At 44.8% G+C, this 14,427-nt stretch overlaps 1 protein-coding gene across 3 annotated transcripts in view; it reads left to right on the top strand.

Moving 5' to 3' along the window:
• The window catches only part of kndc1 (kinase non-catalytic C-lobe domain containing 1), a 197,380-nt gene that overhangs the window by 152,720 nt on the left and 30,233 nt on the right, over nt 1–14,427 (top strand). The window contains exons 17-22 of one of the 3 annotated variants that reach the window (XM_078413702.1): nt 766–870; nt 964–1,169; nt 3,803–3,896; nt 7,880–7,977; nt 11,078–11,280; nt 13,627–13,743. In XM_078413702.1, coding sequence (XP_078269828.1) covers nt 766–870; nt 964–1,169; nt 3,803–3,896; nt 7,880–7,977; nt 11,078–11,280; nt 13,627–13,743 — 823 coding nt within the window. Of the gene's footprint in view, nt 1–765; nt 1,170–3,802; nt 3,897–7,879; nt 7,978–11,077; nt 11,281–13,626; nt 13,744–14,427 lie in introns of all 3 variants that reach the window. The other 2 variants (XM_078413701.1, XM_078413703.1) reach the window with 2 other exon arrangements.

The following is a 14,427-nucleotide window of genomic DNA, read 5'->3' on the forward strand; positions in this document are numbered from 1 at the left end:
CCACAGATTCACAACTCTCTGGGTGAAAAAGTTTTCCTCATCTCCGTTCTAAAAGGCCTACCCCTTATTCTTAAACTGGCCCCTGGTTCTGGACTCCCCCAACATCGGGAACATGTTTCCTGCCTCTAGCGTGTCCAATCCCTTAATAATCTTATATGTTTCAATAAGATCTCCTCTCATCCTTCTAAATTCCAGTGTATAGTCAGCAACTCTTGTGCCACTAGAATATGATTGCAGGCAATCACATAAACCAAAGTGGTGACTTTGTAAATGGCCAGTGTCAGCATTATATCTCAAGGACATTTGTGTATCGGCTTGACAAAACCATAGGGATTGCATAGGAAGGAACTGCAGATGCTGGTTTAAACCGAAGAAGGGCACAAAATGCTGGAGTAACTTGGTAATGAGGCCCCAAAAGGAGAGGAAATTAAATTCCACCAGAAATACTTAGAAGAAGATAGCTGTATGAAAGTATATTTGACAAGTTTGATATATATATAACTCACTGAACCTGTTATACTGAGGAGCTGAGCTATATAATAAACATAGTAAGACAAATGCTGGTAAGAGTTCGACACATATCTCGGCTGGTGTTGGTTGCCCAGGTAACTGACAATTGAATCAAACTTGTCGCATTACACATCTTACAGAGTGCAAGTGGATGGTCATGCTGTTACATACGGTTTAGCGATGAGATATTATAAAAAGGTGTTTGTCTGAACAGTGTACTTGTTAATGCAAATCACATTGTTATCTCTTGCACAGCTAAATGCACGAAGGACCACCTTCAAACCAATGCTGATGTGGTTCTCAGGCAAGATATCGGCAACACAATGCCAAATGCAACCCACTTGAAGAAGCTAGAGTCAGGTAATGGCGATGAGAAAGAAAACATCTCAAAACGTTTACATTCGATAGAAAGTGGCTGGCAGACTACCGCTGAAAGTTGTACTTCATTTGAAGGTGTAAAACCTAGCCAAAGTAATGAAGTGAGGGAAGAAAATGCCAGCCTGATAACAGAGTCAAGTATGGGACAAAAGAGGTGCAATCCAGGGTGGAAAAGTGCAATTTATGGCATTGAGTGTTTCAACCAGCAAATGAAGACCTGCAGAAAGCCACCAGATCAACCCAACTCTAATGAAGAATGGAACATAGAAGCCAAATTGTCGGTAAGTGCCAATTAGTCATTCTTCTTAAATCGACTTCAGAAATAATTTTAATAGACCGCTTCACTCTGTTGTTAAACGTGGCTTTTATTTAATGGAAAAATCCGAATATCTAGAAACTGAGCACCTGTTGGTAGAGCTAAATGTGATTATGCAGCAACAGAAGCTGTATTACTGTATAGCAATGGATTTCTGAAGTCTTCATGCTTTTTGCCACTTAGAAGTACCACCCTCTGGGCTTGTCCTCTGAATTAATTTTATAAATATCCATTTTGTTTCAACTTGCCTTTTTCTTACATATGTTATGCTATACAGTATGTGTGTCAGTTCCTAAGGAAGCTGTTATTCTTGCAAGATAATTCATTTTTGTAACCAATATTGAAAAGATATCTAAACAACAGTTAAATGTTGCTAAACCAGTTGTATTAGTTGTGATGTTTTCTTCAGTATACAAATATCATAGCTGAATATTAGTAAAGCATGCAGCGTAGGTTTACTAGGTTAATTCCCGGAATGGTGGGACTGTCGTATGTTGAAAGACAGGAGCGACTAGGCTTGTATACACTGGAATTTAGAAGGATGAGAGGGGATCTTATCGAAACATATATTATTAAGGGGCTGGACATGTTAGAGGCAGGAAACATGTTCCCAATGTTGGGGGAGTCCAGAACAAGGGGCCACAGTTTAAGAATAAGGGGTAGGCCATTTAGAACGGAGACGAGGAAAAACCTTTTCAGTCAGAGAGTTGTGAATCTGTGGAATTCTCTGCCTCAGAAGGCAGTGGAGGCCAATTCTCTGAATGCATTCAAGAGAGAGCTAGATAGAGCTCTTAAGGATAGCGGAGTCAGGGGGTAAGGGGAGAAGGCAGGAACGGGGTACTGATTGAGAATGATCAGCCATGATCACATTGAATGGTGGTGCTGGCTCGAAGGGCCGAATGGCCTCCTCCTGCACCTATTGTCTATTGTCTATTAAATACAAGTCATTCCTGGTTTACGAACAACCAACTTACAAACGCCAATATATACGAATGAGCTTCTATTGTGGTGGTCCCTGGTGGTGAGCCACGCCTGGTGCGAACCCTCGGCTCGGGGGTGGGGGGTGGGGTCACGGAACTTGGAATGGGGAGGAGCGGCAGTGGCTAGTGGAGTTCCAGGAGGAGTTGAACTGGGTGGGGTTTGGGTAGCTGTACGGTGCTTGAGGAATAAAGAAAACTCCGCTTGACACGTGTCCCACTTCATTGGCTTTGCTTGACACGCGTGTCCCGCTTCACTATAATATTATTAGCATGGAAAGTATGTGTGTGTTCATTCCCACAAGTGGCAGAACTAATCTCCTCTTTCTCTACATTCACTGTGGGGGTTCAGTTACTGCATTGAGTGATTTCTGTGGACTTATGAACAAAATCAACAAGGAATCAGTAAAAAATAGAACCCGAAGGTATTTATTCACAAAATGCTGGAGTAACTCAGCAGGTCAGGCAGCATCTCGGGAGAGAAGGAATGGGTGACGTTTCGGGTCGAGACCCTTCTTCAAACTGAAAATAGAACCCGTTGTTAGCCAGGGGCAACCTGTCGATAGTTATGTCAATGTGCACTTAATCGGCTTGGATGCAGAAAAAAGATTTTCAGAAGAATTATTCTGGGCCATTGTGCAACTTGCAGCAAGTTGTACGTTACAAATACTGCCGCAAAGAATTAATTAACATTGTGTATTAATCAATTCTGTGAGGCAGCAGCAGCATCTCAACATATTAACCCAAACAGATGAAAATCAAACTATAGTCATTAAAATTATTTTCATTCCAATCGCAAAGTTATTTTCTGCATTGTTTCTAGTGTATGTTATTTTTCAGTATTCGTCTAGATCAGCGTTTCTCAACCGGGGGTTCCCTGGAACTCTAGGGTTCCGTGACAGGTCGCTAGGGGTTCCAAGAGAAATAGTGACAGAGGCTAATCATATGTAAATGCATTTTGAGTCATTTTTTGTGTTTAATTTCATATTCATAATTTTATTATACACGTACGGCATATTCTTGGAAAATTCTTGGGTATTATGATAAAGCCTTCAACCTGTTATCTATTTTCCCTCGCTGTCAGCCGCGTTCGACGTCACAATGGGACCCGCCAGAGTGATGGGAGTGGCTGCCAATGAGGGGGGGGCGGGCGGTTGCTGAGCCGTCGAACTGAAACTTTAATAAATGCGCTCCACCCCCCCCCCCCCCCCCCCCCGCCGGGAGGACCGGCACCCATCCTGGCGTGCCCCGCACCTGAATTTCCTCCCGAGGTGCAGCGGGTCAGGCAGCATCTCAGGAGAGAAGGAATGGGTGACGTTTCGGGTCGAGACCCTTCTTCAGCCTGATGTCAGGGGGGGCGGGACAAAGGAACGAACCTCTTGAGATGCTGCCTGACCTGCTGAGTTACTCCAACATTTTGTGAAATAAATACCTTCGAGGAGTTTGGAAAGTTCACTGCAAGATAATTCAAGTGTCGGCACAAATACAAAGACAGTGAAGGATTGTGACTAACAAAAATAAAGCCACAATTATTTGCTGTGCCTGGAAATACATTTGTACTTGGCTCACTGAGGGTTTTTTTTTTAATGTCCATCCATATTGATATCACTTTATTTTACAGGAACTTGAACAACAGCTGATGATGGAGATTAAAAATTTCCGAAAAACTAAAACATTCTATCAGAAACTCCTACAACAGGAAAAAGGATGCAAAGGTTAATGATACATTTGTGTGTTAAGTTAATGTGCCTGGTGTTGGCTCTGTTGTTAAAGCATACAAGGGTCGAATAAGAAAATTGTGATCAAAACTAGTCTAACATTAGAATTAATTTGCAGAGTCACGCAATTTCTGCTGTCTTTCATTTGTGAGAGGCAAAACAATGGCAAGAAATCCATTCCACCCATTCCATGATGTAAGTTTAAGATGAAAGGGGGAAAATCAAACAGGAACCCAAAGGGGAGACTTTTCACACAGAGGTTGTGGGGTGCATGGGACAAGCTGCTCAGAGGAGGTAGTTGAGGAAGATGCTATAACAACAATTAAAATACTTTGGACAGGTACATGGACAGGAAAGGTTTAGAGGGATATGAGCCAAACGCGGGCAGGTGCGACGAATGTAGATGGGGCATCTTGTTCGGGATAGGCAAGTTGGGCCGAAGGACCTGTTTCCGTGATGTATGAATCTCCATGTACACGTTTGATGTATGTAACTCCACATTTGAGCAAAATTAAATTATACTAGACCAAGTGGACCCATTGGGCCCAAACCTCTCCTGCATTGGTGCAGCACCCTCTCCTCCCCCTCTCCCCTCCCCTCTCCCCCCCCTCTCCCCCCTCCCCCTCTCCCCCCCATTCCTCTCCCCCTCTCTCCCCCCCTCCTCCTCTCCCCCCACCTCTCTCCCCTTCCCCCTCCCCTTCCCCTCTCCCCCCTCCTCCCCTCCCCCTCTCCCCCCTCCTCCCCTCCCCCTCCTCCCCACTCCCCTCCCCCTCCCTCCACCCCCTCCCCCTCTCCCTTCCCTCCTCCCCCTCCCTCCCCCTCCCTCTCATCCCTCCCCCCTCCCTCCTCCCCTCCCTCCTCCTTCCCCTCACCCCTTCCCCATCCCCCACTCCATCCCCCTCAACCCCCCTTATCCTCCCTCCTCCCCTTCCCCCCCTCCCTCCCCCCCTCTAATCCCCTCCCTCCACCCACCCCCTCCCTCACTAGGAGATAGATTTAAACTTTAAAATGTGAATAACTTAAAAAATATAACACCGATTTCAATGAAACTTCTTCCATTGGCACCAAAGGGACGACGGTGAGCAAGGCCTGCCTAAAATTGTCACACTATCATGTACCATTTTGGCTGTAGTTCAGGAACAAACAAACAAACAAACGAGAGTTTTAGTATATATATTTGATGCAACGGATGGAGAACATAAAGGTTAATCAATTTAAATCCCTTTCTACTCTAACACCAATCTTAGATCTTGCATGGAGAATTAATTTACTGGCCATCCTCAGAAAATCCACACTATGGGGGTGGGGGGGCAGGGTGGTGGTGGATAACTAATTTTGCTTTTGAAAGGATTTTCCAAAGTCCAAGGATATTTCAATACCAGTCAAATTGCTGTAACGCACTTAGGTGCACTCAATATACTGTATGCACCAGAATACTATGTGTCCATCCATATGCAGTGAATCCTTTTCCCATGATGGGCCTGATGGATGAATGTGACTGCAATTAAGGTGGCATTCTGCTTCTAAGAACATGACCCTGACCTAAATTTGTTGAACGTCCCCAGGTGTGAGTCTGATTGCAATGGTGACCTTCTGGCTCTCATGAACACATTAGGAAATCTGGGACATTGATGTCATTGCAGGTCAAATAAGTGCTGTTGCCTCAGGATTGACCCAGGTTCAATTCTGACCTCTGCTCTTGTCTGTATTGCCTCTGTGATCATGTGGATTTCCCCCCAGGTGCTCTGGTTTCCTCCAACATCTCAAAGATGTGGAGGTCGGTAGGTAAATTGCGTGAGTGTGAGACCTTCTTCAAGCAGTGACTCCTGGCGTAGTCATGAGAAATATGTCCCAAAGGATGCAGATGAAGGTCATGACTGGGGGCATTGAGGGTCAGGGGTGGGTAGGGTAGGGAAGCCTAAAGGGCCTGTCCCACTTTGGCGATTTTTTAGGCGACTGTCAAAGTCGTAGCAGATCGCCGAAAAAAATAACCGTACGACGATGTCCACGACAATGACCACGACAATGCCCGCGACAAGCTAAGACAACCTACCACATAGGCAACGGCAAGCTGACGACAACCAGCGACTCAAGGGCCTGTCCCACTTAGGCGATTGTAAGGCGACAGATGGCGACTAGGTTGTCCCCACAGTTGGCCGGGGTGTCGCGGGCATGATCGCGGGGAGTCTTCAAAGAATCGTAGTGGATCTCGGCGCGTGGCGAAGATTTCATCCGGTTTGAAATTTCTGCAACAGCCAGGTGTGGATTGTGGGCGGAGTCCCTGATGCTCACCTGGCTGTTACAGGTGCTTTTCAGTGGACGGATTTAGACCACAGATGTCATGCTTAGAGGCGGCATTGACGTGTGAAAAGGGCTGGTCGGACCTTGCTGTCCTCATGGTCAGGTGTGCATTCCCCCTACAAACAACACAGCAGTAAAACTCAGTATATCTTTGTTAGTAGTGTCTGTCTATGTGTGAGCTTTGGCTTTTAATAAACGTCGTGAAATGCCTGTGTATGTGCTTGCCTCATTGATCTAAATGAATGAATGAATGAAAAGTGTTGTCGTAGCGCAGCGCGTGTGTCAGCGTTTGATTTTAATGGTCAAAATGAATGCGATGAGAATCTGTGAATGAGATGTCATGAAAAGGTACTTAGAAATTCAATAAATTCCAACAGCTACTTTTTAAGGAATCAACAAAATCAACTTTATTCAAAAACACCATATTCCTATGAAAGATGGGTAATTGCATGCAAAATATATATTTTTTTTAAACGGGCACTTCAAACAAATGCAAAATATACCTAGAAATGTCACTGGACGGACCTTGCTGTTGGTTTGTTCACGTGTGAATTGTGCTTGTGACACCTCCACATAAGTGCAGGTTGTCGTTGGTTGTCTTAGCGTGCCGTGGTCCCTGTCGTAGTGGACGTCCTAGGTAGCGAAGACTGAGTCGCCGATTGTCGTCAGCTTGCCGTCGCCTAAGTGGTAGGTTGTCTTAGCTTGTCGTGGTCATTGTCGTGGTCATTGTCATGGTCATTGTCGTGGGCATTGTCGTGGTCAATGTCGTACGGTTATTTTTTCCGGCGATCTGCTACGACTTTGACAGTCGCCGGCAGTCACCTAAAAATTTGCCAAAGTGGGACAGGCCCTTTAAGGAGAGTCATTAATTAACTAGGGTCATTACCTGGGTGAGTTTCTCTGTGCCAGGCTGTGCCATCTCAGGGTTGCAAACTCAGGGTTTGTGTGGAAACTCAGGGTTTGTGCACATATCTCCCATCATCTCTCTAAACAAGCATTCTGTTAGAACTTTGCCCTCATACATGCAACTAACAGTGGAAACTATTTTTCCATGCAAGTATGATTCACAACAAGACTTACCCAATTGAACCTCCAGAAAGGCAGGATACTATTTAGAAACGTGCATACTCCAGAAAACATCAACTTCCATATGAGCAGACCTGAATATGAGCAGACCTGACAATTTCTAAGCATACAATTCAACTTGAAATGTATACAATGTGGTGAACATTTCAAAATGCATTTTTCTGATATAATCCTGTGTGCAAAATGGTTAATAATTCCTAGTTTCCTGCATTGTGTTCTTAGGTATTCACGCATTCTAAAATCTAATCAATCTTGAAGACTTTATATTGTACTGATCTTGTTGCCAGAAAAAAATCCTCTTCAAGTAATGTTTGATTCCCTCATCTCCATGGTTACATAGATTGAAACTACCTGAAGATTACAATAGTTTTCTGTTATCTCACAATTACACCTTATCTGCAGATTTCTTGCACTGTTATGTCACTACAAACTACAAATCACACACCAGAGCAGAAATAGCAGTAAAAATACAAGCTCAACCCATGGCTCCTAAAGCTTCCAAAGAGGGAAAAGAACAATTCAAGATTTTGTTTCGAGGAATAGTTTAATGGGAACAATGTTTTCAGAGTGCATTGCTGAATCTTATTTTAAAGGGACTGATACAAAGATGTTGCTACCTAAACTCAAGCAAGAACTTCAGGAGATAAAGATGAAGGTGGAGCAGCTTGATGAGGAGAAGAAGTATCTTCAGGTATTTTAAATGTTAAAACTACTATTAAAGATGGACTGATATATTCTATGGGGATTACAAACAAGTTCTAATATTGAATTTTTAATATTTTCTATCATTCTTAAAGTCAATGCCATTTCGAATTGTACGTCTGTAGTTTATCCGAAACACAATTTTATTTTTATATTTAATTCAAAATTCACATAATTCTATTCTCATCATTGACACAGCAAATATATGTGTTTGAAAAATGATGCATGAATATCTTCGCTGGGTCAAATTAAGAAAGGAAAGAAATTTTCTTGAACAGCATCAATTTAAAAATTATAAATTCTACTAGAGTTTTCTTCTATCATGAAAAAGGGGACAATAGACAATAGACAATAGGTGCAGGAGTAGGCCATTCAGCCCTTCGAGCCAGCACCGCCATTCAATGCGATCATGGCTGATCACTCTCAATCAGTACCCCGTTCCTGCCTTCTCCCCATACCCCCTCACTCCGCTATCCTTAAGAGCTCTATCCAGCTCTCTCTTGAAAGCATCCAACGAATTGGCCTCCACTGCCTTCTGAGGCAGAGAATTCCACACCTTCACCACTCTCTGACTGAAAAAGTTCATCCTCATCTCCGTTCTAAATGGCCTACCCCTTATTCTTAAACTGTGGCCCCTTGTTCTGGACTCCCCCAACATTGGGAACATGTTTCCTGCCTCTAATGTGTCCAATCCCCTAATTATCTTATATGTTTCAATAAGATCCCCCCTCATCCTTCTAAATTCCAGTGTATACAAGCCCAATCGCTCCAGCCTTTCAACATACGACAGTCCCGCCATTCCGGGAATTAACCTAGTGAACCTACGCTGCACGCCCTCCATAGCAAGAATATCCTTCCTCAAATTTGGAGACCAAAACTGCACACAGTACTCCAGGTGCGGTCTCACCAGGGTCCGGTACAACTGTAGAAGGACCTCTTTGCTCCTATACTCAACTCGTCTTGTTACGAAGGCCAACATTCCATTGGCTTTCTTCACTGCCTGCTCTACCTGCATGCTTCCTTTCATTGACTGATGCACTAGGACACCCAGATCTCATTGAACTCCCCCTCCTCCTAAAAGCTTTTTCTTTAAAGGATCGTTTTAGATTGAGGAGTGTGATTTTGCGGTATTTAGATTTAGATTTTGATTTAGATTTAGAGATACAGCGCGGAAACAGGCCCTTCGGCCCACCGAGTCCGCGCCGCCCAGCAATCCCCGCACATTAACACTATCCTACAGACACTAGGGACAATTTTTACATTTACCCAGTCAATTAACCTACATACCTGTACGTCTTTGGAGTGTGGGAGGAAACCGAAGATCTCGGAGAAAACCCACGCAGGTCATGGGGAGAACGTACAAACCCCATATAGACAGCACCCTTGGTCAGGATCGAACTCCCTCAATAGCAAGAATGTCCTTCCTCAAAACTGGAGACCAAAACTGCACACAGTACTCCAGGTGCGGTCTCACTAGTGCCCTGTACAACTGCAGAAGGACCTCTTTGCTCCTATACTCAACTCCTCTTGTCATAAAGGCCAACATGCCATTAGCTTTCTTCACTGCCTGCTGTACCTGCATGCTTCCTTTCAGTGACTGATAAACAAGGACACCCAGATCTCTTTGTACTTTCCCATTTCCTAACTTGTAGTGGTGCTGGTTTCAGACGGGCACGGTGATGGACGCACCACACATCTCTGTCCTCCATATAGCTGGCCAGCTCCTCTGTTGTCTCTACATATGCGTCTTCCATCAACGTCTCCAGCATGGTCTTGTTTGGTCGTCCCGGGTTCCGTCTTCCATGGGTGGGTTCCCACAGCACAACCTTGCTGGGTTCCCACAGCACAATCTGCATGGCAGATGCAGTATAATGTGGATAAATGTGAGGTTATCCACTTTGGTGGCAAGAACAGGAAAGCAGACTGTTACCTGAATGGTGGCCGATTAGGAGAAGGGGAGATGCAACGAGACCTGGGTGTCGTGGTACACCAGTCATTGAAAGTTGACATGCAGGTGCAGCAGGCAGTGAAGAAAGCGAATGGTATGTTGGCATTCATAACGAGGGGATTTGAGTATAGGAGCAGGGAGGTTCTGCTGCAGTTGTACAGGGCATTGGTGAGACCACACCTGGAGTATTGCGTACAGTTTTGGTCTCCTAATCTGAGGAAAGACATTCTTGCCATAGAGGGAGTACAGAGAATGTTCACCAGATTGATTCCTGGGATGGCAGGACTTTCATATGAAGAAAGACTGGATAGACTCGGCTTGTACTCGCTGGAATTTAGAAGATTGAGGGGGGATCTTATAGATACTTACAAAATTCTTAAGGGGTTGGACAGGCTAGATGCAGGAAGATTGTTCCCGATGTTGGGGAAGTCCAGAACAAGGGGTCACAGTTTAAGGATAAGGGGGAAGTCTTTTAGGACCGAGATGAGAAAGTTTTTTTTCACACAGAGAGTGGTGAATCTGTGGAATTCTCTGTCACAGAAGGTAGTTGAGGCCAGTTCATTGGCTATATTTAAGAGGGAGTTAGATGTGGCCCTTGTGGCTAAAGGGATCAGGGGGTATGGAGAGAAGGCAGGTACAGGATACTGAGTTGGATGATCAGCCATGATCATATTGAATGGCGGTGCGTACAGGCTCGAAGGGCCGAATGGCCTACTCCTGCACCTATTTTGTATCTTTTTCTATGTTTCTAACCTTGTTTGCTGGGATTTCGGGACGTCGGTGGCAATGACCAGCGAGCCTCATCCTTCTCCACCTGATCTTCTCGGTCAGAGGTGGAATCTCCCCGTTGAGCTGGGCGTTGCTGGTGTGGCCCCTCCAACTGACATTTTGAACTGATGAAGGATATATGAAGGATATATATTTATAATGGTGGGCACCTTCTGGGAGTGTCTGGTTATGTTTTAACTCCCACATTCCCTCAAAGGATTATCAAATTACACACGTTTGACTGCTTTTTCTCCAGTAAGTTTTCTTTTCATTATATAGCGAAGTTGTTTCTGCCTCACATTGTTTCATTATTGTTCAAGGTGTTCCAGCTTATCATGCTGTATGTTCTCAATGATATTTTCGGTCTCGCTAGATGTTGCGGATGGAGCTGTGGGGTCTGGATTCCTCTCTGCTTCTTTCACTGGTCAGCTCTCCGTTCCAATTGAAAGCGCTGGATCTCAAGTCCAGCGACAGCATTTCCTTCCTCACTTTTCATGATCAGAACCACTGTGAGAACAAGACACAAGTACTTCAGGCTGGCACAGTGGTGGGTTTAATGGCTTACCTTTACAGCAGGTAAGTGGCATGGACAAGGAATATTACTCATGTTAGATTTTTTTTTTAAAGGAACAAGATGTTTTGATGTAGAAACTTTTATGTCCACAAGACTTTCCAAAGTGATTTGCAGGCAGTAGGTTAGATTTTTTTTTTAGATTTAGATTTAGGGATACAGCGCGGAAACAGGCCCTTCGGCCCACCGAGTCCGCGCCGCCCAGCGATCCCCGCACATCAACACTATCCTACACCCACTAGGGACAATTTTTACATTTACCCAGTCAATTAACCTGCATACCCATATGTCTTTGGAGTGTGGGAGGAAACCGAAGATCTCGGAGAAAACCCACGCAGGTCACGGGGAGAACGTACAAACTCCGTACAGACGGCGCCCGTAGCCAGGATGGAACCTGAGTCTCCGGCGCTGCATTTGCTGTAAGGCAGCAACTCTACCGCTGCGCCACCGTGCTGCCCTATCTTTCGTAGTCGACCTTTACTTTATACTTTATATCTTTACTTTTACTTTCTATCAAAAGCAGTAGGTGGTGCAGCAGTAGAGTTACTGCCTTGCAGCGATGATAGACACAAAATGCTGGAGTAACTCAGCGGGACAGGCAGCATCTCGGGAGAGAAGGAAAGGGTCGAGACCGTTCGTCACCCATTCCTCTATCCGGAGATGCTGCCTGACCCGCTGAGTTACTCCAGCATTTTGTGTCTATCTTTGTTGTAAACCAGCATCTGTAGTTCCTTGCTATACATTTTGTCTGCTGCCTTACGGCACCAGAGACCCGGGTTCGATCCCGACTGCGGGTGCTGTCTGTACGGAGTTTGTACGTTCTCCCCGTGACCTGCGTGGGTTTTCTCCGAGATCTTCGGTTTCCTCCCGCACTCCAAAGACGTGCAGGTTTGTAGGTTAATTGGCTTGGTATAAATAGAAAACATCAAAAATAGGCGCAGGAGGAGGCCATTCGGCCCTTCGAGCCAGCACCGCCATTCATTGTGATCATGGCTGATCATCCAACTGTAACATGGTCCTTAGTATGTGTGGGATAGTGCTGGTGTGTGGGGGGATTGCTGGCTGGCGTGGATTCAGTGGGCTAAAGGGCCTGCTTCCGCACTGTATCGCTAAACTAAACTAAACTAAATTAAACTAGACTAAACTAATACCTGGATTGCAATGTGATTTTCTTCATTCTGTTTGAGATTCATGAAAAAAGCTGGGCCTGCATAATGCAGCCACCAATTACTGATTCCTGATTTAAGATTATTTTAATAGACAATAGACAGTAGGTGCAGGAGGAGGCCATTCGGCCCTTCGAGCCAGCACCGCCATTCAATGTGATCATGGCTGATCATTCTCAATCAGTACCCCGTTCCTGCCTTCTCCCCATACCCCCTGACTCCGCTATCCTTAAGAGCTCTATCTAGCTCTCTCTCCAAATGCATTCAGAGAATTGGCCTCCACTGCATTCTGAGGCAGAGAATTCCACAGAGTCACAACTCTCTGACTGAAAAAGTTTTTCCTCATCTCTGTTCTAAATGGCCTACCCCTTATTCTTAAACTTTAGACCCCCTTACTGCAGCTGATCATCACACCATTCCTTTGGTCAAAATTGCAGAATACCAAACAATGCTTAAGCCCTCTGACCCCTCTCACCCTGGCCACAAACTCTTTGAAGCACTTCCCTCTGGAAGGCGGCTCCAGACTGTCAAAGCAGCCACAGCCAGACATAAAAAACAGCTTTTTTTCCGCGAGTGGTTGCTCTACTCAATAACCAAAAGTCTGTAGTCTCTGTTTGCTCTGGTTTATTTCACTCACATGTTTAAACTGTAACGTTGTATTCTTAATGTTTTATGCTTTATTCTTAATCGTTTACTGTATGTTAGTGTTGTTACTTGCGAGTGGAGCACCAAGGCACATTCCTTGTATGTGTACATACTTGGCCAATAAACTTATTCGTTCATTCATTCATTCAATGGTACCTTTAACTTGGGCTGCAGGCCTGATAGCTTACAGCCAGTATAATGGGCACTGCTTGAACGTTGGGACCAGTGCCATCTTTCTGAGAGGGTATCATAAGTTTGTGTTTCATAGGTAGGTTTGTATAGGTTGGGACAAGACTTTGCATGAGCCTTAGCATTGCAGGCAAGCTAACTTACCCTGCATAACTGCAGGGGGGGGGAATTAAACTTTCAATTCAGAAGATTCTTTCTCAGGTGGATGGGTCCATTAAGAAATGGAGAGGGTGGCAAGTGATTGTATTTAATCTCTTTGTATTTCCTTTACTTGCCATGCTTCAGTAGTTTATATTACCTGGACCAAAACCTATCAAATAGGAATAATAAACAATGTTATTATTTTTACAGTAATGCTGTAATGGGAGGATATGTTCAGCAGTTTTTTTACACATTTCGTTATTTCACATCACCCTGCGAATTCCTCCAATTTCTGCAAGATAGATTCGACAGTGTCACGGATATCAGGTATTGTGTAAATGACAGCAGAGCTTTCTCATTCTCAAAGGTATTTATTCACAAAATGCTGGAGTAACTCAGCAGGTCTGGCAGCATCTCAGGAGAGAGGGAATGGGTGACGTTTCGGGTCGAGACCCTCCTTCAGACTGAAGAAGGGCCTCGACCCGAATCGTCACCCCATTCCTTCTCTCCTGAGATGCTGCCTGACCTGCTGAGTTACTCCAGCATTTTGTGAATAAATACCTTCGATTTGTACCAGCATCTGCAGTTATTTTCTTACACTTTCTCATTCTCAACGTCGCTTGTGTTTTTATGCTGCTTTGGAAAGTAACATTGTCAGATTAAGTGAGGTGAACCCAGGTTACATTATACGAGAATATAATCAGTTCAGCAAAATATCAGAAAAAATATATATACTATCAAACACCTAATTACATTGATCCTATACAATCCTGGCATTCCCATAAACTCCACCCAGAGTCCACCACTCAATAGAAGCAATTTACAGTCGCCAGCCGACATACTCAACCACACCGTAGTGGCAGTGTAGCACAGCGGTAGAGCTGCTGCCTCACAGCGTCAGAGACCCGAGTCCCATCCTGGGTACGGGTGCTGCCTGTGCGGAGTTTGCACGTTGTACCTGTGACCACGTGGGTTTCCTCTGGGGGCCCGAGGACGGGCCCACGGTGGGTG

This window comes from Rhinoraja longicauda, chromosome 16 (assembly GCF_053455715.1).
Source record: "Rhinoraja longicauda isolate Sanriku21f chromosome 16, sRhiLon1.1, whole genome shotgun sequence".
NCBI classification, from domain to species: Eukaryota; Metazoa; Chordata; class Chondrichthyes; order Rajiformes; family Arhynchobatidae; genus Rhinoraja; species Rhinoraja longicauda.